Source organism: Anser cygnoides, chromosome 7 (genome assembly GCF_040182565.1).
Source record: "Anser cygnoides isolate HZ-2024a breed goose chromosome 7, Taihu_goose_T2T_genome, whole genome shotgun sequence".
Taxonomy (NCBI): Eukaryota; Metazoa; Chordata; class Aves; order Anseriformes; family Anatidae; genus Anser; species Anser cygnoides.
The window spans coordinates 14,938,757-14,958,158 of NC_089879.1; the positions used below are offsets into that span (position 1 = coordinate 14,938,757).

At 71.7% G+C, this 19,402-nt stretch overlaps 6 protein-coding genes across 9 annotated transcripts; 4 read left to right on the plus strand and 2 right to left on the minus strand.

The window, feature by feature from the left end:
- The first annotated feature begins 21 nt into the window (after positions 1-21).
- On the plus strand, positions 22-2,625 carry ANKRD2 (ankyrin repeat domain 2). The gene is made up of 9 exons (XM_048060530.2): positions 22-761; positions 875-988; positions 1,063-1,224; positions 1,328-1,435; positions 1,532-1,630; positions 1,778-1,876; positions 1,975-2,073; positions 2,250-2,348; positions 2,431-2,625. The coding sequence occupies exons 1-9, from the start codon at positions 504-506 to the stop codon at positions 2,533-2,535; spliced, it is 1,143 nt and encodes a 380-aa protein (XP_047916487.1). The 5' UTR covers positions 22-503; the 3' UTR covers positions 2,536-2,625.
- Positions 2,626-2,627: 2 nt separating this feature from the next.
- On the plus strand, positions 2,628-5,741 carry HOGA1 (4-hydroxy-2-oxoglutarate aldolase 1). Of its 3 annotated transcripts, none has more exons than XM_048060535.2 (7): positions 2,628-3,578; positions 3,721-3,849; positions 3,924-4,051; positions 4,138-4,292; positions 4,448-4,544; positions 4,657-4,790; positions 5,184-5,741. In XM_048060535.2, the coding sequence occupies exons 1-7, from the start codon at positions 2,765-2,767 to the stop codon at positions 5,212-5,214; spliced, it is 1,488 nt and encodes a 495-aa protein (XP_047916492.2). In that variant the 5' UTR covers positions 2,628-2,764; the 3' UTR covers positions 5,215-5,741. The 3 variants fall into 3 exon arrangements, with proteins under 3 accessions (XP_047916492.2, XP_066856316.1, XP_047916490.2); XM_048060533.2 differs by having other exon boundaries at positions 2,693-3,578; positions 4,158-4,292; XM_067000215.1 differs by lacking the exon at positions 3,721-3,849 and having other exon boundaries at positions 2,683-3,578; positions 4,158-4,292.
- Positions 5,742-5,809: 68 nt separating this feature from the next.
- On the minus strand, positions 5,810-8,187 carry MORN4 (MORN repeat containing 4). The gene is made up of 4 exons (XM_067000227.1): positions 8,024-8,187; positions 7,388-7,502; positions 7,179-7,288; positions 5,810-6,976 (listed from the first exon to the last, which is right to left on the minus strand). The coding sequence occupies exons 1-4, from the start codon at positions 8,088-8,090 to the stop codon at positions 6,828-6,830; spliced, it is 441 nt and encodes a 146-aa protein (XP_066856328.1). The 5' UTR covers positions 8,091-8,187; the 3' UTR covers positions 5,810-6,827.
- A 162-nt stretch (positions 8,188-8,349) lies between these two features.
- On the plus strand, positions 8,350-15,460 carry PI4K2A (phosphatidylinositol 4-kinase type 2 alpha). Its single transcript, XM_048060655.2, has 9 exons — positions 8,350-8,810; positions 10,904-11,104; positions 11,362-11,493; positions 11,578-11,731; positions 12,313-12,374; positions 12,836-12,935; positions 13,196-13,329; positions 13,619-13,678; positions 13,799-15,460. Exons 1-9 carry the CDS (start codon positions 8,391-8,393, stop codon positions 13,958-13,960), a joined length of 1,425 nt encoding a protein of 474 aa, XP_047916612.2. The 5' UTR covers positions 8,350-8,390; the 3' UTR covers positions 13,961-15,460.
- On the minus strand, positions 15,396-17,659 carry AVPI1 (arginine vasopressin induced 1). 2 transcript variants are annotated; one of them, XM_067000225.1, is made up of 3 exons: positions 17,521-17,659; positions 15,818-16,112; positions 15,396-15,741 (listed from the first exon to the last, which is right to left on the minus strand). In XM_067000225.1, exons 2-3 carry the CDS (start codon positions 16,099-16,101, stop codon positions 15,669-15,671), a joined length of 357 nt encoding a protein of 118 aa, XP_066856326.1. In that variant the 5' UTR covers positions 16,102-16,112; positions 17,521-17,659; the 3' UTR covers positions 15,396-15,668. The 2 variants fall into 2 exon arrangements, with proteins under 2 accessions (XP_066856326.1, XP_066856325.1); XM_067000224.1 differs by lacking the exon at positions 17,521-17,659 and adding an exon at positions 16,357-17,112.
- Positions 17,440-19,397, plus strand: MARVELD1 (MARVEL domain containing 1). The gene has a single exon (XM_048060616.2). The coding sequence runs from the start codon at positions 17,440-17,442 to the stop codon at positions 17,965-17,967; it is 528 nt and encodes a 175-aa protein (XP_047916573.1). The 3' UTR covers positions 17,968-19,397.
- The last annotated feature ends 5 nt before the right edge of the window (positions 19,398-19,402 follow it).

Below are 19,402 nucleotides of genomic sequence, written 5' to 3' on the forward strand. Positions count from 1 at the left end.
GCCAGGAGGGTGCCGTGTCCCCACGTGTCCCTCCCCTGTGCTCAGCCCAGTCCCAGGGGCCAGGTCCCAGCGCATTAACTGTCCCAGCACAGGGCACAGTGGCCTCATCTTACAAAAAGGGAAAGCAAAATCCAGGGGGGGGCTGAGCAATGTCCCCGGCACCAGCAACAGCTGCGGGCTCTGCCTGCCGGCCCCGCGTGCGGTGGGGAGACCAGGTGGCGCTCGGGATGCTCCGGCCCTGAGGTCATCCTCCAAAGCAGCGCGGAGCCGCCGCGAGCATCCCGGCTGCCCGGGATGGGTGGCACGGGCTCAGGACCTGCGGGTTAACGCGCACCGTGGCCCAGCTCCATCCAGCCTCCGGACCGCCGCTGAGGGCTCTGCGCACCCCAGGTCCCCTCCAGCCCAGCGCGGGGGTCCCGGGCAGCCGGCCGGGTGGGCCGTGGGTCGCTTTAAGAGCGTGCAGGAGGTGAGCCAGGGGCGCCAGAAAGCAGCAGGGTGAGCTCATGGCTAAGCTGCCCCAGTCATGTGGAGCAGGCACAGCTGTCGGTGCCCTTGGGCAGCGGGACGGAGGGGCCGGCGGCATAAAGCCCCGCCGCCAGCGGAGCCGCCGGCAGCACCGGGAGCTAACACCCGTGGTGCTGAAGAGGAGGAGAGGCCGCATCCTGCCAGGGGCTGCGCGCGGGGCAGACATGGAGCTGGACGTGGAGAAGGCCAAGGAGCTCATCGACCAGAAGCTGGCGGAGGAGGAGGAGGAGGAGAAGGTGGGTCCCGCGGGCTGCCGGCCGTCCCGGGGACCTCAGCAGCGCCCGGGGATGGATGCTGGGGCTGCCCCGTGCACCCAGGGCTCTGCAGCCCCCCCCCCGTGTCCCCGCAGAGGCTGAAGGGCGATGGCCCGCGGGAGCCGCCGGCCGTGGAGCGCATGAGCACGCCGGAGCTGGAGGAGGAGAAGCGGCAGGGCCCCCGCAACAGGGGCATCGAGGCCATCAAGGTGAGGGCCGGGTGCGGGGAGTGGGGCGCAGGAGGGCACGGCGGGGACGAGCGGGGCGCTGCGTGTCCCCGCAGGGCCAGGAGCGGGTGCGGAGGAGCTCGGTGGACCTGCGCCGGGAGATCATCGACGTGGGGAGCATACAGCGCCTCATCGAGCTGCGCAAGCAGCGCCGCAAGCGCCGGGAGGAGCGGGCGGCCACCCCCGAGCCCCCGCCGCCGCCGGAGCCCCTGGAGATCGTACGTGCAGGGGCTCCCCGGAAAGCCAGGGTGCCCTGGAGGAGCAGGACACAGGGCCCCCTGTTGTCCCCGCTGCCCCAGCCCTGCCCTGCCCTGCCCTCAGGAGGGTCCCGTGGAGCCGGAGACCTTCCTGCGAGCTGCCGTCCAGGGCAAGATCCGCGTCATCGAGAAGTTCCTGGCGGATGGTGGCCCCCCGGACACGTGTGACGAGGTAGCGCAGGGTCCCCCGTTGTGCCTCGGATTGTGGGGGGGGGGGGGCATGGGGGGGGTCAAAGCCAGCCACCGACGCGGCACCTCGCCCCCCCAGTTCCACCGCACGGCCCTGCACCGCTCCTCGCTGGAGGGCCACACGGACATCCTGCAGAAGCTGCTGGACAGCGGGGCCACCGTCGACTTCAGGGACCGGGTGAGGCCGCGTCCTGCCCCCATCCCCACGGGGTGGGGGTCCCCGCAGCAGGGCTGGCTGTCCCCAGGGCGGAGGTGGCCGTGGGCTGGGGGGGGGGGCACGGGGTGGCGGTGTCCCCCCCCCGTGACGCAGGCTCTGCGTGCCCAGCTGGACTGCACCGCCGTGCACTGGGCCTGCCGGGGGGGGCACCTGGACGCCGTGAAGCTGCTGCAGGACCACGGGGCAGACCTCAACCTGAAGGACAAGGTGAGGGGGGCACAGCCTGGGGAGGGGGCTGTGCTGGGGGGGCACAGCGGGGAGGGGGGTGCTGATCCCTTCTGGTGTGTGTCTCCCCTGAACCCCAGCTGCTCAGCACCCCCCTGCACGTGGCCACCCGGACCGGGCACCCCGACATCGTGGAGCACCTCATCCACTGCGGGGTGGACATCAACTCCCCGGACAGGGTGAGTGCGGGGCCCCGCAGCCAGCACGGGGGGCAGCGCCGAGCCCCCTCCGAGGGCTGCCACGCGGCCCTGCCCGGGGTGCTGCCGTCGGCACGGCCGGGGCTGGGGCGGGCACCGTCCCCGTGTCCCCTTGGGGACGTGGGTGCGCAGACGGAGCCAGGCTGCGTGTCCCGCAGGAGGGGGACACGGCACTGCACGACGCCACGCGCCTCAGCCGCTACAAGATCATCAAGATGCTGATCCTGCACGGGGCCGACATGATGGCCAAGAACCAGGTGGGCGCCGCGGGGCACGCGGGTGCCTGTGCCATTTGCTGCCGCCCTGGCCCCAGCCCCAACCCGTGCCCCCCGCCCGCAGGCCGGCAAGACCCCGACGGAGCTGGTGCAGCAGTGGCAGACGGACACGCGCCAGGCGCTGGAGACCAAGGAGCAGCCGCAGGGGGAGGCCGAGGTCCCCGCGTGATGGCAGTGGGCAGGGACCAGGGCTGGGCTCGGCGCCAAGGAGCGGGACCCAGCTGAGTCAGCCGTGTTAATAAAGCCAGCACAGGGCAGAGTTTGGCTCCAGCGGGCTGCTCCGGTGGGGCGGTGGGGCCGGCAGGGGCTGTGGGGTGCCCTGACACCGAGTACAGGGGTGGGTGACACCCGCGGGGCTGTCACACCAGTGGCTTGGTGGCAGGACTCGTGGCTGCGGGATGCCCAGGCACCATTTGCCGTGCTTTGCAGCCCTGCCTGGGCACGCTCGGGGAGGAAAACCATTGAGGGCTGCTCAGACAGCGGGGGCACTGCCAGCCCCTCGGCGCGTCCCCAAAACCCGCGGTGCTGGGGAGCAGCAGCACTGCTCTGCCTCACCGCAGCTGTGCCAGGAGGGACGCAGCAGCCCCCTCACGAGATGTGCCGCTCCTGCTGGGCTCCGTGCCCCTTGCTCACTCCCCACAGATGTTCCCACTCGCCTGTGTTTACAGGAGACCCTACACCAACACCCAGAGCAGGCAAACGCTGCTCACGGCCCCGGGACTCCCTGCAGCGCTTATTCCCTTCCCTGGCCCCGCAGGTGCTGCAGCCTGGTTAGGTGGGAAAACGAAGGGAAAGCGCAGTCGGTGCAGCCGGGGCTCATCCGGAGGGGTGCTGAGCTCCTTCTGCAGGCCCCTCCTGCAGGTCACCCGGTCCCACCCCCCCGTCTGCCCAGCGGGGCCGCAGCTCCCTCACGTGCCCCATCAAACATTAACAGCCCCTCGGGGGGGGCGGGTGGCACAGGCTGGCCGCAGCACCCAGCCAGCATGGCGCTCAGCACCCGCCTCGCCTCGGCCCTCCGGCCGGCCCTGGCAGCTCTGCGCCGGGCAGCCCCTGGGCAGCGCCGGGGGCTCAGCACCCCTCCAGGCTCGGAGCCCACGCTCGACCTCGGGGGCATCTTCCCACCCCTCGCCACCCCCTTCTCGGCCCTGCAGGAGGTGGACTATGCCCAGCTGGAGGCCAACCTGCGCCGCTACGCCAGCATCCCCTTCCGAGGTAGGCGCTGCCCACCCCGCCGCTCTCTGCGCAGACCCCTGCCCGCCGCACGCATCCTGCTGCCCTCCCGGGGGGTGCTCAGCCCCCGGCTGGGCTTCGCTGGGCGGCGGGCAGCCCCTGGGGTACCCGCCTTGCGTTTCAGGGCTGGTGGTGCTGGGCTCCACCGGGGAGTACCCGTACCTGGCACCCCGCGAGCGGCTGGAGGTGCTGAGCTGCGTGCGCCGCGCGCTGCCCCGGGACCGCCTGCTGCTGGCAGGCTCCGGCTGCGAATGTGAGCGTGGGGAACGCGGGGGGGGGGGGCTGCATCCCCCCAGGACATCCCTCACCACTCTGCCGCCTCCCCAGCCACCCAGGCCACCGTCGAGCTGACGGTCAGCATGGCAGAGGCCGGGGCTGACGCGGCGCTGGTGGTGACGCCCTACTACTACCGGGGAGCCATGAGCAGCGCCGCCCTGGTGCGGCACTACACGGAGGTGAGCCCTGCCCGCCGCCCACCCACGGCTCTGCCCGGGGCAGCAGGGCTGGGGACACGTCCCGCCTGCCCCCGTCCCACCCGCAGCTCTGGCTGGCTGCCCGCAGGTGGCCGAGGCGTCCCCCATCCCCGTGGTGCTCTACAGCGTCCCTGCCAACACCGGCCTGGAGCTGCCGCTGGAGGCTGTCCTCACCCTGGCTCAGCACCCCAATGTCATCGGCATCAAGGACAGCGGCGGGGATGTGAGTGAGGCAGGGCTTGCCGGGGGAATCCAGGGCTGGCCCCAAACCTGTCCCCGAGCTTGGAACAGGGTGTCACAGCCCTGCCCCGAGCCACCCCCAGGACCCTGTGGCGGGGACGGGGCGATGCGCGCCCCCAGGCACACCTCTCTCCCCAGATCACCCGCGTGGGTCTGCTCGTCCACAAGACGCGGCGGGAGGATTTCCAGGTGCTGGCGGGATCAGCCGGCTTCCTTCTGGCGAGCTACGCCGTGGGTAGGTGCTGCCGCTCGCCTGGGGGCGCGGAGCGCCAGCGCGGGGGCACCGCAGCGAGGCGAGGGGCCATGATGCCCAGGAGCTCGCTGCCAACGTGCCCCCACGTCCCCAGGTGCCTCGGGGGGGGTCTGCGCCCTCGCCAACGTCCTGGGGGCCCCGCTGTGCCAGCTGGAGCGCCTGTGCCGCCAGGGCTGCTGGCAGGAGGCCCGCGAGCTGCAGCACCGGCTCATCGAGCCCAACGCGGCGGTGAGCGGGCAGCACACCCGGAGGCGGCCCCGCAGGGCTGGGGGTGGTGAGGACGAGGGTCCCTGGGGGCTGTGGGGCAGCCTGGGCGGGCAGTGCAGTACCCGGGTGGGGAGCCAAGCCCGGGCTGGAGGCGGCAGGGTGGGAAATGCCAGCCCTCTCGTGCCAGGAACAGCGCGTGCCCTGGCACCGGGCACCCGTCCAGCCCCAGCGTGAGACCTGCAGGATATTTATAGGTGGTGATGGAGGGAATTGCTGCGCCTTCCCGGGGGCCCCGTCCCACCGTGGGACGGCTCCCGGTGTCCTGCAGGGATGCTACACGGGTGGGGACCCACCTCAGCCCCGCGTGGCCCTGCCCCGGGGACGTGGTGGATTGCTGCGCCCTCCTTCCCGCAGGTCACCCGCCGCTTTGGGATCCCGGGGCTGAAGAAGGCCATGGAGTGGTTCGGGTACTACGGGGGGCCCTGCCGTGCGCCCCTGGCCCCGCTGAGCCCAGCCCAGGTGGAGGAGCTGAGGGGCACCTTCAGCACCAACGGCTGGCTGTGAGCACCCGGGACGTGGCCCCGCGGCGCAGGCGGCACCGTCTCCCCCTGCCCCTTCCTGTACCGGGAAGCCAGGGAGCTGGGGACGTGGTGGGAACACTGGGATCACGGCCAGGAGAAAGCCAGCCATCCCGCTCCTTCCTGCTGGACAGGGCTGGTGGAGGGGAAGCTCAGCACCGTGAGGCCACCCTCGTGTCCCCCCTGGGCATGCGCCCAGCCCCGCCAGACCCCAGGACAACGCACCCTGGGCTTCAGCTGGGTGCCCCTCACCCATGTGGGTGCCTGCAGGGAACAGGGCCTGCAGCCCCCAGGTTCTTGCTGTCCCTGCGTGGGCCGGGCGGCCCCGAGGTGCGGAAGCCCACGCTGGCCCAGCTGCCCTCCAGAGCGCCGCGAATAAACCCGCTGACTCCCCTCCGCGCCTGCGTTTGTGCCCATGCAAGCAGCCTCCCGCCTGCTCCCCAGCAAACAGGACGCAGCCCGGGCGTTTGGCAACGTGGTTTACTCAGCTGAGGCCCGTGCAGGCGGCAGCACAAGGCAGGGGCGCAGCAAGGCACGGGACTGGTGTGGGCACAGACCGGCAGGGAGGGCTCGGCCGGGCGGTGAGGGACGCCGGGACCCCCTACCCCTGCGAGCCAGAGCATGCCAGGGGTGAAGGCAAGCGCGCGTGGGGATGAGGGATGCACACGGGGAGCGAGGCGGGGAGCTGTGCGCACCCTGCCTGCACCCCTGCCGTGCCCCTATCCCTGCCCACCCAGCCCAGACGCCCCTGCTGCAGCCCTGGCACCCCGCGCTGCCCTGCCCTGGCCCCTTGCCCAGGCTGAGCCTGCTTCTCTCTCGCCATCGCTGCCGTCCTCACGCAGCTCCCCAGGGACGCAGCACGAGCAGGTCAGGCCAGGCATCCCCTGGTCCCCTTTGGCGGGGATGTCCCCAAGGCAATGGGCAGGCTGAGCCCTTCGGGGGCACGGCAGTCACCCAGCGCCGAGGGCACAGGCCACAGGGTGCCGCCCCGCCGGGGGACCGGGGCTGGAAAAGCGGGGCCAGGCGCTGCCCCTCTGCAGGCACGTGCTCCAGCCTGCTGCCCGCCGGCATAGGCACCCTAGGCAATGGGGCCAGGAGCCAGCCCCGGCCCCTAGCCACCCGCTCGGCTCCCCGTGGCATGGTGGCAGCCCCGACCACGCCATCCCCCAGCCCTGCTGGCGGCTGCTCTGGAGGAGCCAGGGGCAGAGCGGGGGCTCTGGGGAGAACCAGGGCTGTGGGCAGAGGGAGAAGGCACCACGGCGGCCTCAGAGCCGCCCTGGGGCACTTGGGTGGGGGGCAGAGGGGTCCGTTCTCCCACCAGCAGGGTTTTGGCACAGGGGCCCACCCGGCGTGGCAGGGGGACCCCTGGCCCTGCCGAGGGGGTGGCTGGCAGTGCCATGGTCCTGCCGCCCTGTAGGGCCAGCCGGTGCCCGGTGGGGCCCTGCCGCAGAGGGAGGGAGGTGCAAGGGCCAGGGCACCGTCACGCTGTGAGGTTGTGGGCAGACTTGGAGGCGCTCTGCGCCCTCTGGATCACCGCCTGGCACTTCTCCCGCCGCAGCAGCTTGTTGTTCTCGAAGAAGCCCTCGTTGCGGGGCACCCCGTGAGAGCCGTCAGGGAACGTCAGGAGCCCTGGGGGGGGAAGGGACGGGAGTCACGGGGTCGGGAGCAGCGGACACGGGGGCCAGGCCTGGGCAGACACGGCGGGAGACACTGGGAGGGCAGGACAGCAGGGGCAGGGGCGAGCGGGACATGCTGAGCTGCGGCGGGCACGAGGCACCGGCTGCACATCCCGCGCCGGCGAGACCCCCCCCCCAGTGCACCGGGCACTCACCGAAGCCGTCCACGCGCCCGCCTTTGAACTCGCCCTCGAAGGTCATGTTGTCGTAGCGGGTGAAGACGCCGACGCCGCTGAACTTGCCCTGCACGAACTCCCCCTCGTACCTGTGCGGGACAGCGGGGGCACGGGCGGGGATGGGTGTCGGGGGGCTTGCGCCCGAGGCGGGGCAGGGCAGGGCGAGCCCCGAGGGGTGCTGAGCTCACCTGGAGCCGTCGGCGAAGCTGAGCACGCCGCAGCCGTGGAAGAGCCCGTTCTCAAAGTGCCCCACGTAGGCGCTGCCGTCGGCGAACGTCAGCTGGCCGGTGCCGTGCCGGCGTCCTGGGCAGCGACAGAGAGAGACGGTGAGAGGTGGAAAGAGCCGGGACCGGCCCGGTATGGCGGGGAGCGGACACCTCCGCACCTGCGGGCTCAGCACCGGCTGCCCTGTCCCATCCCGTTCTGTCCCGTCCCGTCCATCCTGTCCCATCCCGTCCATCCCGATCCCGTCCTGTCCCGTCCATCCCCGTCCCGTCCATCCTGTCCTGTCCTGTCCAGCCCAGCCCCGTCCCATCCCGTCCATCCCCCCATCCATCTCATCCATCCCCCGTCCCCCATCCATCCCATCCCGTCCATCCCCGTCCCGTCCAGCCCCGTCCATCCCGTTCATCCCCCCTGTCCCGTCCATCCCCTCCCATCCCGTTCATCCCTGTCCCGTCCACCCCGTCCCGTCCATCCCCGTCCCGTCCCATCCCGTCCATCCCCGTCCCGTCCATCCCCGTCCCGTCCTGTCCCGTCCAGCCCCCCGTCCCGTCCATCCCCGTCCCATCCCGTCCGTCCCCGCCGCGCCCCGCCCGCCCCACCTTCCTTCCACTCGCCGCGGTACTCCTCCCCGCTGGAGTACGTGAAGGAGCCCTTGGTGAGCGTCATGGCCGCCGCCTCCGCCACCCGGCGCCGCTCCGCTCCCCTCCGCGCCGCGCCCCGCCGGGGTCCCGCCGAGGGGCGGCGGCGCTGCCCCCTCCCCGCCGGCCCCCGCCCCGCCGCCCCGCGTCCATCCCCGCTCACCGTTGGCTGTCCCCGTGGCAACGCCTAGCAACGCGGCCTCCCATTGGGCGGCCTCCCCGCCGCTCCCTCCGCCGCCGCCATCTTTGCGCGGGGCGGGGCCGCGCCGGAGCGGGGCGGTGTCGCCGCGGCGCCGTGACGGGGCGGAAGCGGCGGGGCCGTGCCGGGATGGACGAGACCAGCCCGCTCGTGTCCCCGGAGCGGGCGCAGGGCCCCGACTACGGCCTGCCGGGCGGAGCCGTGCGCGCCACACCGGCCGCCGTCGTCGTCCCCGTCCCCCCCCCGCCGCCCTCCCCGCCCGGTTCCCCCGGCGGCCGCGACCGCGAGCGGCAGCCGCTGCTGGAGCGCGGCGCTCGGGGCCCGGCGGTGGCGGCGCAGGCCCAGGCCCAGGCCCAGGCGGCGGCGGCGGCTCAGGCCCAAGCCCAGGCGGCGGCGCTGGCGGCGCAGCGGGAGCGGAACGAGTTCCCCGAGGACCCCGAGTTCGCCGAGGTGGTGCGGCGGGCCGAGCTGGCCAGCGAGCGCGGCATCTACCCCGAGCGCATCTCGCAGGGCTCCAGCGGCAGCTACTTCGTCAAGGACCCGCAGGGGGTGAGCGGGGACCGGGGGGAAGCGGGGGGGGCCGGGCCCGGGCAGCCGCGTGCCCGCAGACACGGGATCGGCGCGGGGCGGCCCGGCTTGGGACCTGCGGGGCCCGCCCGGCTCCTTCGGCTGCCGCTCCCCCCCCCGGTGCCCTCAGCGAGCTCGTGCCGGGGTGCGCCCCGGGAGCGGGGCCCGGCTCCCCGGTCCCTCGCGCCCCCGTTTCTCAGCCCCCGGTGGGGGCTGGCTGCCGGCCGGGCCCCTGCCTGGGGGGGCGGCGCAGGGCTTCCCGCTGCCGCCCCGGCGCCCAGGAGGAGCCGTGGGGGCGGCCGGTAGGGGCTGCGGGGCAGAGGAGGCCTGGCTGTGAGGGCAGGGCTCTGGGGGCTGCTGGGGGACGTGTGCGAGGAGCCGAAGGCCGTGCCCTCCTGGCCGTGTCACCCGGCAGGTCCCCTGGGTGCCCTGCCACAAACAGGCAGGGTGCGCGGCTGGCTGCTGCGACTCGCTGCCCAGGGTCACCCGAACCTCTCCGCTGCCTCCCGGGAGGGAGCGCGGTGCGCTGCCCCAGTGGGCGGGTTGGGGGCAGAGGGCGAGGGCACCAGGGGAAACCTTTTGCCTCGTGCTCGCTTCCTTGGGGTCTGCCGGGGACCCGAGCTGTGCCTTTATCGGATGTGCCTCCCCCAGCCCCGGGGGCTGCGGCAGTGCCTTCGTGCTGGCCCGGCTCCCCGTGCCCTGGCGCCAGGCGGACCTGTCCGTGCTGCGCGGTTCTCGGAGCGAGCTGCTGCCAGCGCTGCTCCCCAGGCACCGTGCTGTCAGGCTCCGCGCCCTGCTCCAGCACTGGCATCACTCTGCTGTACGTACTCCACGCGGCGCCGTGCTCCACGCTGCCAGAGCTCCCAGCAGGCTCAAACCCAAGGACACGTTGGCAGCCTTTACGTGGGGCTGATAAGGGGATTGCCTGTCTGTCCCCTCGGCCTCCCCCACCTCAAAAGGGGTTCTCTGCGTGGTCGTGGGACAGCTGACCTGCTCCCGTTCCCTCAAACCTTCCTCCCAGTAGACAAAGTCTTGCTCCCACCTCCCCTGGGCTGGCCTCTGGCCCCGGCACAGGGGGATTGCCCTGGGGTTCCCCGCCGGGGTGTTGGGACACTCACGTCACACTTCCATGCCGTGGCAGGAGCTCGGCTTGGGGAAGTGCCACCCACTCCGTCCGGGGCTGGCTGGCCTTGGGGAGGAGTGCTGGCCCTGTGCGCTGCCGAGTCATCCCGGAGGGGGCCGTGAGCCTGGGCTGCCGTGCGGGCAGTGCGTGGCCCTGGGGTGGGTGACCTCGCTTCTGCCCCGAGCCCTCATCTCAGCTGCGTGGCTCAGCAAAGCTGGCTTGGTGACAGCACGGCGCCTAGCACGGGGCCTCCGAGCCCCTCGCAGCAGTGGGGGTACCTGTTCGGGAGCTGCCTGTGACCTCTTACATACAGCACCCACAGAGCAAGCCCCTCTGCTGGGCCCTGCATCACAAAACTTTGTTTTCTGCTAAGGTCCTCCAGCTTGCTTTCTATTTTGGCCCCATTTTCTCCAGTCAGTTGGGGATTGGCTGCCTTCAATGGATTTTGGAGCCAGGGAGCCCTATCCCCCTCTGCCCCCCTGCATGGAGGCAGTGAGCAGCTGTGAGCACTTGTTCCCCCCCAGCCCCATCCCAGTGACCTTTGGACGGTGGGATATTTACCAGGGGACAGTGTCATCAGCGCTCTCATGTGGGACGAGGAGGGTGATGAGCAGGTTGGGAGGCCTTTGGGCACTGCTCATGGCAGGGAATGGAGAGGGAGGCACCTAAAAACCCAGGCCTGCGCCCCCGGGGTGTTTTGTCCCCAGCTACTCTGGGTGGTAGTGTCTGTTAGCGGGGGGCTGCAGCAGTCCCCGGGCTCCCTCCCGCCCCGGGAGGAGTCTCCTGGACCTGGGGGTGGTGACGGGAAGGGCACGGCAGGGCTGGGCGCTGCGGGAGCGTGGGCTGGGCTGAGCTGCGCTGGCAGGGCAGAGCCTGTCCCTGCCACACGCTGGCTCGGGGCACGTGCCCTGGCTCCGCCAAGCCCTGAGCGTCGGCTCTCTGCCGCTCACAGAAAATCATCGGCGTCTTCAAGCCCAAGAACGAGGAGCCGTATGGGCAGCTGAACCCCAAGTGGACCAAGTGGCTGCAGAAGCTGTGCTGCCCGTGCTGCTTCGGGAGAGACTGCCTCGTCCTGAACCAGGGCTACCTGTCGGAGGCGGGCGCCAGCCTGGTGGACCAGAAACTGGAACTCAACATTGTCCCTCGCACAAAGGTGAGGGGATGGCAGCTGGCACCTCGTCCTGGGGAGGCTTTCGTGTGCTGCTGCCTGGCTCTGCCTGTGCCCTGTCGTGTGGCACTGCTGAGCTCGGGGATCTTGTGCTGAGAGCTCTGGGCCAGGACTGCTCCGGCTCAAGCCACGGGGATCCTTGTGCAGGGCAGCACCTTGCAAAATGCTGCGTCCTGTTTTATCAGCAAGCCTGTGACAATTGCCGGCTGCCCCTGCTGACCCCTGTGCTCCTGTCCCCCCAGGTGGTGTATCTGGCCAGCGAGACCTTTAACTACAGTGCCATCGACAGGGTGAAGTCCCGAGGAAAGAGGCTGGCCCTGGAGAAGGTGCCCAAAGTGGGCCAGCGCTTCAACCGCATCGGCCTGCCGCCCAAGGTAGGGCTCCCGGGCCCTGCACGTGCCTGTCGCTGCCCCCCCATCCCCTACGCCCCTCCGTAACGCGGCCTCTCCTTGCCTCAGGTGGGCTCCTTCCAGCTCTTTGTGGAAGGCTACAAGGACGCTGACTACTGGCTGCGACGGTTTGAGGCTGAGCCGCTCCCCGAGAACACCAACCGGCAGCTGCTGCTGCAGTTCGAGCGGCTGGTGGTGCTGGACTACATCATCAGGAACACAGGTAGGGCCAGCCGCCTGCTCCTTTGCGCCCCGGCAGCTGGAGAGCGGGCAGGGGCTCGGCGTCTCCTCCTGGCGCCCAGAACTCCCGGCAGCACCGCCTGCCTGCTGCCAGGTGGCATTGCCTCTGGAGAGAGTGCGGCTTCTGGGGCTACTCGCCACCGTGGCCGTCCCGTTCCAGGAGGTCTGGAGCCAGCTGGGACCCACCCAGGTGCTGGGGTGAAAGTTTGCCAGCTGCAAGGACCCGGGGACAGCCCAGAGACCCAGCACCCGGCTGTGCCACTGTATCCTGCCTGTATCCAAGCCCCTTCCAGGCTGGAACGGGTTTGAGGCGCACCCCAGGGCTCGCAAGCTGACCTCTCCCTCCTTTCTCTCGAGAGCCGGGGCTCTGTGGATCTCTGTCGCACCCAGGGCGGGTTGTGTGGGGGCTGATGTGGCTTTCCAGGCCTGCTGCAAGCTCAAGGACTCTGGGGCGGAGGTTGGGCCTTGAAGTCTGTATAAACCTGCCTCGCCTCTGGGTCGGAGGAGGAGTTATCTCCTGCCCAGCACGGGCAGGCCCCTACAGCTGTTTTTCTCTCCCTGCAGACCGGGGCAACGACAACTGGCTCATCAAGTACGACTGTCCCCTGGACAGCGCGGGCGTGCGGGTGAGCGGCTCCTCCTGGGCGGGGGTCCGCGGGGCTGCCTGCTCGCTCGAGCTGGCGGATGGGAAGGGGATTTCCCAGCTGGCTTGGGACTCTAAGCGTGCCGGCGCCTGATCTTGTCTGCTGGGCTGCTCGTTGCCCGCCGCGGCAGCGGGTTGTGGCCTGGTGGGACTTGGAGGATGCGCTTGGGCTCCGTGGGGGGAAACCGGGCGTGCTGCGTTGCTGGACTTGTGCGTCCTTGGGGGGAGGCCTGGTGGGGGTAGCTTTGTTTTCACCCAGACTGGAGGTGCCCTAGCATTTGTCCACGACGCTCCCCGGTGGGCGGGGGACTGCATTACTGGTGAAAGGCTGCTGAGCCTCCGGTAGCCAGGGCAAAGACCCTGACGGTGGTGCCGCAGGGAGTGGGAGATGGGCCACTTCTGCTGGGCGGCCTGCCTTGTAACTGGTGCTCTGCTTCTTTCCAGGACAGCGACTGGGTGGTGGTGAAGGAGCCCATCATCAAGCTGGCTGCTATAGACAATGGCTTGGCCTTTCCTCTGAAGCACCCGGACTCCTGGAGAGCGTGTGAGTCCCTCAAGCTGTGCTGGCGCACCCTGGCGAGCTGTGCAGCAGCGCGCTGTCTGTCCTGGGGACGTCTTCCTCGGGGGCTGGAAGAGGCGGTAGCTGGGCTGCCTCTCTGCAAACCTTCCAGGGGCGCAGACAGCTCTGCCTCGAGGGGGCTGTAGGAAGTGGTGCCGGACCTTGTGTCCCAGATGCAGGCGGTTCTGCACCCGAGGTCACCTTGCACCTTCCCTGGCTCTGATGTCTTGTGCTTCCTCCCACAGATCCCTTCTACTGGGCATGGTTGCCCCAGGCCAAAATCCCTTTTTCACAGGAGATCAAGGACCTGATTCTCCCCAAGATCTCAGATCCCAACTTTGTCAAAGACCTGGAGGAAGATCTGTATGAGCTCTTCAAGGTGAACTGGGGAGGGGCTGAGGGTGGCTTGGGAAGAAAAAAAGCAGGGGTAGTGCTGGGGGTGCTGCGTCAGGGTGGCGGTGGACAGACAGGTGTTTGAGCTCCTCACCGTGTCTCTGGGCCGAGGCATAGCAGGGTTACCCCAGTGCCAGGAGCTGAAGATACAGCTTGGGGAGAAGCAGGAAACGTATGGGACAAGAGGGGAGAAGCTTGCTTGGGTAATAGTCATCTCTTGAGCAGTGTGGGGCAGAGGGTGGATACTACCGTGTTCTTCGCTCTCTCTCTTGCAGAAGGACCCTGGCTTTGACAGGGGGCAGTTTCACAAGCAGATTGCTGTCATGAGAGGCCAGGTAAGGCAAATCGGTGAGGCTCCAGAGCCTCGTCCTGCCTGTCTGGCAGCGGGGGTGCCGGAGTGCCAGCTCTGTTCCCCCGGTGGGGCGGCTCAGGCTTCGCTCCGTTGTGCCGTACAGATCCTGAACCTGACTCAGGCGCTGAAGGACGGGAAGAGTCCCCTGCACCTGGTTCAGATGCCACCCGTGATCGTGGAAACGGCGCGTTCCCACCAGCGTGCCGCCAGCGAGTCCTACACGCAGAGCTTCCAGAGCCGGAAGCCTTTCTTCTCCTGGTGGTAGCTGTGGGAGCCGCGGGCAGGGCTCAGCTGCCTCGGACTGGCACTGCGAGAGGAGCTGGGCCGCTCCTGTGGCTGGGATGTGACGTTCCGGGTAGAGCAGCGAGCAGGTGTGGCTGGAGGAACCTGCAGCTGGAGCAGAGGAGCCAGGCAGGTTGGCCACGGTCCCTCTCCGGCTCCCTTGGGGCTGCGTGGTGCGCGTACAGCCCTGCCTGGGGAGGAGCTCAGGGGGAGGCGCGGGAAGCGGCTGCGAGCTGCAGCGTGGCTGGGACCCTGCCCGCGCCTCCTTTCCCTGGCCTGCATGCGGTTCTGAGCGCGCCTCCTTGGGCTGGGACGAGCTGGCTCCCCGGGCCAGGATCTGTCCAGCCCTTTGCACCAGCTGCCGGCCTTCCCCTTCCCTGCTGTGCCTGCCCCTGGCTCCGGGGCTGGGAAGGCCTGGAGTGGGTTGTACTGCCCTCCCCTTCCTCAAAGGCGTGCTCTTCTCCTCCTCACTTTCTCTCTTCCGCCCCAACCCCGTGCAAGCTGCTTTCCTCAGGGGGAGTTCCCGCTGCCTGTCGGTGCAGCGGGGACCGCAACGAACGGCTGTTCTCTGGCTGGGGGCTGGAGGAGGGGATGTAAGGAGGACCCTGCTCTTGCCTGCTCCCCGGGGCAGGCTTGGGTGTGGCTTGACACTAAGTGGAAAGAGGTGCTGGCTCGTCCTGGCGAAGAGCAGGCGGCTCTGGGGGGTGCTGGAGCCTCGCCCTCTGCTGCCCCAGTCCATCCATCCTGCCAGGTCCCCACAGCTGCTGCTGCTTGGCTTTTGCCCCTGCTCCCAGCAAAACTCCCTGGCTGCTGTGCAGCCGGGGTCAGGCCAGCCAGCATGGCTCCAGCCTTGCTGTCCCTAGTGCCCCCCTTGAGGGACAGGGGGGCTGCTGGGGACAGGGGACAGCTGGAGGGGGCTCTTCCTGCTGCGTGGGTGGGAGCCACGCAGGAATTAGGGTACTGGGAGCACACGGGGACCAGTGCGGGCTCCTAGCTGCCCCTGTGCTGACAATCTTGTGGGCCTGATGTGGGGGGGGGGGGGGGGGCGAGGCAGCGAGCGTCCCCTCTCCCCAAAAGCTGCTGAGCTGTGTTGTATGAAACGGTACCGGGGCTGCTGCCTGTGTCTGCTTGCCTTGAGCTGTGGCTTTCCCTGTCGCTGAGGAGAGCTGGGGGTGGGTCTCGCTGCCCCGTTTGCCCGTCCTTGGGGGGGGGGGGGGTGGGAGGGAAATGAAGGCTGGCTGGGGCTCTGCTGGGGGGGCTGGGAGGGGAAGGCAGCTCACTTGTCTCCTGTGAGCGGAGGGCGCTCGGGCCTGGCTGTGCTGAGGATGCTGCGAGCACAGGGGAGCGGAAGCGAGACCCCAGCTCCCCAGCCAGGCCTGGCTGCGTCTCCGGCTGACCCAAACCGTATTGTTCTAATGCACTGTAGAAATGTATGTAATGTATTTAAACCATGCAACCGGCTGAATAACAGAGCTGCCGTTCACCTGGCCTCCTCCATGTCTCAGCAGCACCGGGCGGGTGTGGGGACGTCCCTCGGGGCTGGCTCCAGCGCAGCAGCCGGGATTCAGGTCGCAGCCGCTTCTGCCCCCCTTTTATTCACCGCTGCGCTTGTGTCCCACGCACTCCGCGTCTGGGGTGAGCCCAGGCAGCACCGCCGTCCCGCAGCCCCCCGGGGCCGGTTCCCGGGCCGCTCAGCACTGCTGCGGGGACCCCGGGGCCGCCTCAGCCCCACCGCCGCCGGGCTCCGGCTCCTTCTCGGCGATCCTGCGGGGAAGCGGCGGGTGAGGGCGGCCTGGCGCGGCCCGGCCGCGGTCCCCCCGCCGTCCCGGCCCGCACCTACCGCAGGCGGCCGAAGCGCCGCAGCGCCGCCGTCCCGAGGCCGTGCTCGGCCGCTCGCCGCCGCCGGAGCCGCCGCAGGGCCCGGGCCATCCGCCGCTGGCCGCCGTACCGCCAGACGAGGCGGGCGCGCTCCTCGGGCCGCTCGGCCCCGCCGCTCCGGAACAGGCTCCGCAGCTCCGGCAGCCCCACGCCCTGGAAGATGTTGGCCGAGGCCCGCTTGCGGCCGCGGGCTGCGGGCGCCGCCCGGCCCGGGGGGTCGCTCACCACCGAAGCCGGCGTGCCCATGGCCCCGGCCGCTGCGGGCACCGGAGAGAGACGGCGTGAGCCGAGGGCGGGCCCCGGCCCGGCCCGGCCCCGGGAGGCGGCGCGGGTCGCGGCCTGCCCAGCACGGGCGAGCGCCGGCGAGGCCGGGCACCGGAGCCCCCCCGGCACCGGGCGGGGACGCGGAGGGCCCGGCTCAGGCCGCTGCCCGCCGTCCCGCCCCGCCGTGACCCACTTTCCCCCCGCCGCCCCGCGCCCCCTCCGGCCCCGCGCCCCGACCTGGCGGTGGCTGCCGCTGCCCCCGCCCCGTCACCGCGCCCGGGCCCGCTCCGCTCCGCTCCGCGCCGCGGGGTCCCGGCGCTGCCCCGCGCCGCGCGCCCCTTCCATTCACCCGCCGGGCCCCGGCCCGCCCCGCGCCGCGCAGCCAATCCGCGGCCGCCGCTCCCCGCCCGGACCAATCGGCGCCCGGGGGGCGTGGCCGCGCCGCCTCCCGGAGGGGAGGGCTACGTGGCGCCCGTGACGTCAGCGAGGCGAGGGAGGCGGGGAGCCCCGGAGGGCGCGGCCACGCCCCAGGGCGGTGCCCGCCTGCGTCACTCCGAGGGGGAATCCCGCGTGACGTCACCGGGGGGGACCCCGGCGCGCGGGGTCCCGCCAGCGCCCCGCGGCCCCGCGCCCCGAGCCCGGCCCCGCGGCGGGACCGGGGGGACGGGACGGGACGGGAGGGGACCGGAGGGAGCCAGAGGGGACGGGCCCGGAGGGAGGGGACGGGATGGGACAGGATGGGACAGGATGGGATGGGATGGGATGGGGCCGGAGGGCACGGGACCGGAGGGGACCAGAAGGGATGGGGCTGGAGGGGAGGGGACGGGACGCGACGGGACGGGACCGGAGGGGATGAGAGGGAGGGGGCGTGACGGGACTGTAGAGGACGGGACCGGAGGGAGGGAGCTGGAGGGGAGGGGACAGGACGCGACGGGGCTGGAGGGGACGGGAGGGAGGGGACCGGAGGGGACGGGACGGGACGGGCCCGGAGGGGACGAGAGGGAGGGGGCGTGACGGGCCCGGAGGGGGCCGGGCCGGGCCCCGGACGGGGGACCGGAGGGAGGGGACGGGCCGGGCCGGGCCCGGAGGGGAGGGGAGGGGACGGGAGGGGCTCGGCCGAACCCCGCCCGGCGGCGGTGGGCAGCGGCAAGGCCCCCGGGCGTCCGGTGGGCCGTCGGGAGGCGGGGCGGGGGAGGAGGAGAGAGGCCCCGCGCGGGGGGACCGCTACGCGCCAGATGTTTGGCAGCGGCCGGCGGCCCGAATCGCTGCCGGGGCGCTGAGTCCCGCCCGAGCCGCGCCGCAGCGAGGCAGGGCCCCGCCATGGCCCGCACGGCTCCCCCCGCCGCCCCGCCGCCCCCGGGGCCGCCGGCCCGCGGCTCCCTCAGCCTGCACCGCGCCTACCTGCGGAGCCCCCTGGGGCTGCTGCGCCTGGGGCAGCTGGTGATGGGCGCCGCCTTCTGGGTCACCGTGGCGGCCCACAAGTACGAGGGGGCGGCCCACTTCGCCCTCTTCGCCGCCGTCCTCGTCTGGCTCCTCACCCTGGCCCTCTTCGGCCTCAGCCTGCTGGGGCGCTGGGCGCTGGTGCCCTGGCTGGGCTCCCGCTGGCTGCTCACCAACCTGCTGCACGACCTGGCGCTGGCCGTGGGGCTCTACGCGGCCGCCACCGGCATCATGGGCTACAAGGCCGGGCGCAAGAGCTACTGCAACCTGCCGGGCTACAGCCAGCACTGCCTGTACGGCGCCTACCTGAGCGCCTCCGTCTGCGGGGCCGTCACCGCCTGCCTGTACCTCTTCTCCGGGCTCTACTGCCTGTCACGGCGCTGCCGGGACCAACGCGACATCATCTGAGACCCCGCGGCGCTCGGCTCCCCTCCTCCCCGCGCGTGGACGGACCGCAGCCCCCCTTCAGGACGCAGTGACCCCGCCGCCTGTCCCCTCCCGGCTGACTGCACCGCGCTTCCTCCGGAGACTCCCGCACGGACGGGCGGACAGACAGAGGCCTCCCCGAGCACGGCTTTCCCCGCGTCCCGCCGGGACAGCGCGGACACCCGCCTGCTGCTCGGGCCCCTGTCGCACCCCCGGACAGAAGGATGGACGGATGTAGGCGAGTCGAAGGACCCGAACGGGAAGCCCTCGAGAGGGACCGTGATTTCTGGGAGCCCCGCGGGGCCCTGCCCAACTCCCCCGCCCCAGGCCCTGCAGATGCCGCGTGCTCAGGTGGGTGCCAACTCTGCCCCCACGGGGAGAGGGAGACCGGCCCGGAGGAGCCGAGCGAGGGGAACGGGTGGGCACAGCCGCCCCCCCCCCCCCCGCCGGCAGCCCCTTGTGCCTGCGCCCAGCTGCGCGGCACTTCTGTTGTTCTCTAATGGAGGCTCTGATTTCGGCTTCCCCGGCCCGGGCCCCTCCTCCTGCCCAGCCTGAACACGTCTGCTTTCTTCCTGGAACTGCGCGGGGCGCAGCCCCTCCCTGCCCCGCGGCCCCGCAGACACCCGGGGCCCGCTCCGGATGCTTGGCACGGCCCCTACCCGGCGGTGCCCCCGCCCCGTCCCGCTGAGCGGCCGAGGGCAGCAAGGCCTCCGGCGCTGCCAAAGGCTCCGGCGCTGCCGTGCCCGCGGCTGGTGCCCCCCGGGCACGGGGATAAACTCCTCTGCCCCTGGGGTTTGAGCTGCCCTGGGACGGAGCCGGGTGCCCCCCGGGGAGGAGGGGGCTTTCGCCGCCCCAGCCTGAAGCTCGGCGCTGCTGGCTCGGCCTTGGGGCTGCGCTGGGGAGCGGGGCACGCGGTGAGACCCTGCGTGCCCCCCCGCAGCGGGGTTGGCGGCTGCCCTCCCGCCTCAGCCACCCCCCGAGCCCACCCGGGGCTCGCCCCGCGGGGCCGCGCAGCTCCTCTCGCTCCCTCGCCCTGGAACGCCCCCACGCGGGACTCTCCGGCTCCGCCTCTGGCCTGCGACGAGGCGGAGGAGGGGAAGGGCGAGCCCGAACCGCCGCGGGAGGACACCGGCGGCGGGGCCGGGAGCAGCCCCCGCGGCCCGACGGAGACGGGGAGCGTCGGGGGACGGCGGCCGCGAGCCTCGCCTGCTGGGGACACGTCCCCTGCCGCCGCGGGGCCCGTGCCCGCGGCCTTCTCCGCTGCCTTTGGGGGCTCCGCGGCCCCGCGCCGTGCCCGGGCCGGTCCCAGCACGGCGCCCCCCGCGCCCGGTCCCCGCTGTCCCCGCGTCCCCGCTGCAGCCCCTCCCCGGTGCCTCCGGGCTCGGCTCCCAAATAAAGAGTTGTCGGCGCTGCCTGC

Excerpts from the sequence above, each read along its gene's own strand:
- MORN4 (XM_067000227.1), bottom strand. The coding sequence starts at position 8,090 with ATGACGCTCACCAAGGGCTCCTTCACGTACTCCAGCGGGGAGGAGTAC. Across the intron at positions 7,289-7,387 it reads AGCTTCGCCGACGGCTCCAG|GTACGAGGGGGAGTTCGTGC; the intron begins GTGAGCTCAGCA and ends TGTCCCGCACAG. Across the intron at positions 6,977-7,178 it reads CGGGCGCGTGGACGGCTTCG|GGCTCCTGACGTTCCCTGAC; the intron begins GTGAGTGCCCGG and ends TTCCCCCCCCAG.
- MARVELD1 (XM_048060616.2), top strand. The coding sequence starts at position 17,440 with ATGGCCCGCACGGCTCCCCCCGCCGCCCCGCCGCCCCCGGGGCCGCCG.
- ANKRD2 (XM_048060530.2), top strand. The coding sequence starts at position 504 with ATGGCTAAGCTGCCCCAGTCATGTGGAGCAGGCACAGCTGTCGGTGCC. Across the intron at positions 989-1,062 it reads GGGGCATCGAGGCCATCAAG|GGCCAGGAGCGGGTGCGGAG; the intron begins GTGAGGGCCGGG and ends GTGTCCCCGCAG. Across the intron at positions 2,074-2,249 it reads ACATCAACTCCCCGGACAGG|GAGGGGGACACGGCACTGCA; the intron begins GTGAGTGCGGGG and ends CGTGTCCCGCAG.
- PI4K2A (XM_048060655.2), top strand. The coding sequence starts at position 8,391 with ATGGACGAGACCAGCCCGCTCGTGTCCCCGGAGCGGGCGCAGGGCCCC. Across the intron at positions 11,732-12,312 it reads CTACATCATCAGGAACACAG|ACCGGGGCAACGACAACTGG; the intron begins GTAGGGCCAGCC and ends CTCTCCCTGCAG. Across the intron at positions 12,375-12,835 it reads TGGACAGCGCGGGCGTGCGG|GACAGCGACTGGGTGGTGGT; the intron begins GTGAGCGGCTCC and ends GCTTCTTTCCAG.
- HOGA1 (XM_048060533.2), top strand. The coding sequence starts at position 2,765 with ATGCCCAGGCACCATTTGCCGTGCTTTGCAGCCCTGCCTGGGCACGCT. Across the intron at positions 3,579-3,720 it reads CGCCAGCATCCCCTTCCGAG|GGCTGGTGGTGCTGGGCTCC; the intron begins GTAGGCGCTGCC and ends CTTGCGTTTCAG. Across the intron at positions 3,850-3,923 it reads GGCAGGCTCCGGCTGCGAAT|CCACCCAGGCCACCGTCGAG; the intron begins GTGAGCGTGGGG and ends CCGCCTCCCCAG.
- AVPI1 (XM_067000225.1), bottom strand. The coding sequence starts at position 16,101 with ATGGGCACGCCGGCTTCGGTGGTGAGCGACCCCCCGGGCCGGGCGGCG. Across the intron at positions 15,742-15,817 it reads CGGCGCTTCGGCCGCCTGCG|GATCGCCGAGAAGGAGCCGG; the intron begins GTAGGTGCGGGC and ends GCTTCCCCGCAG.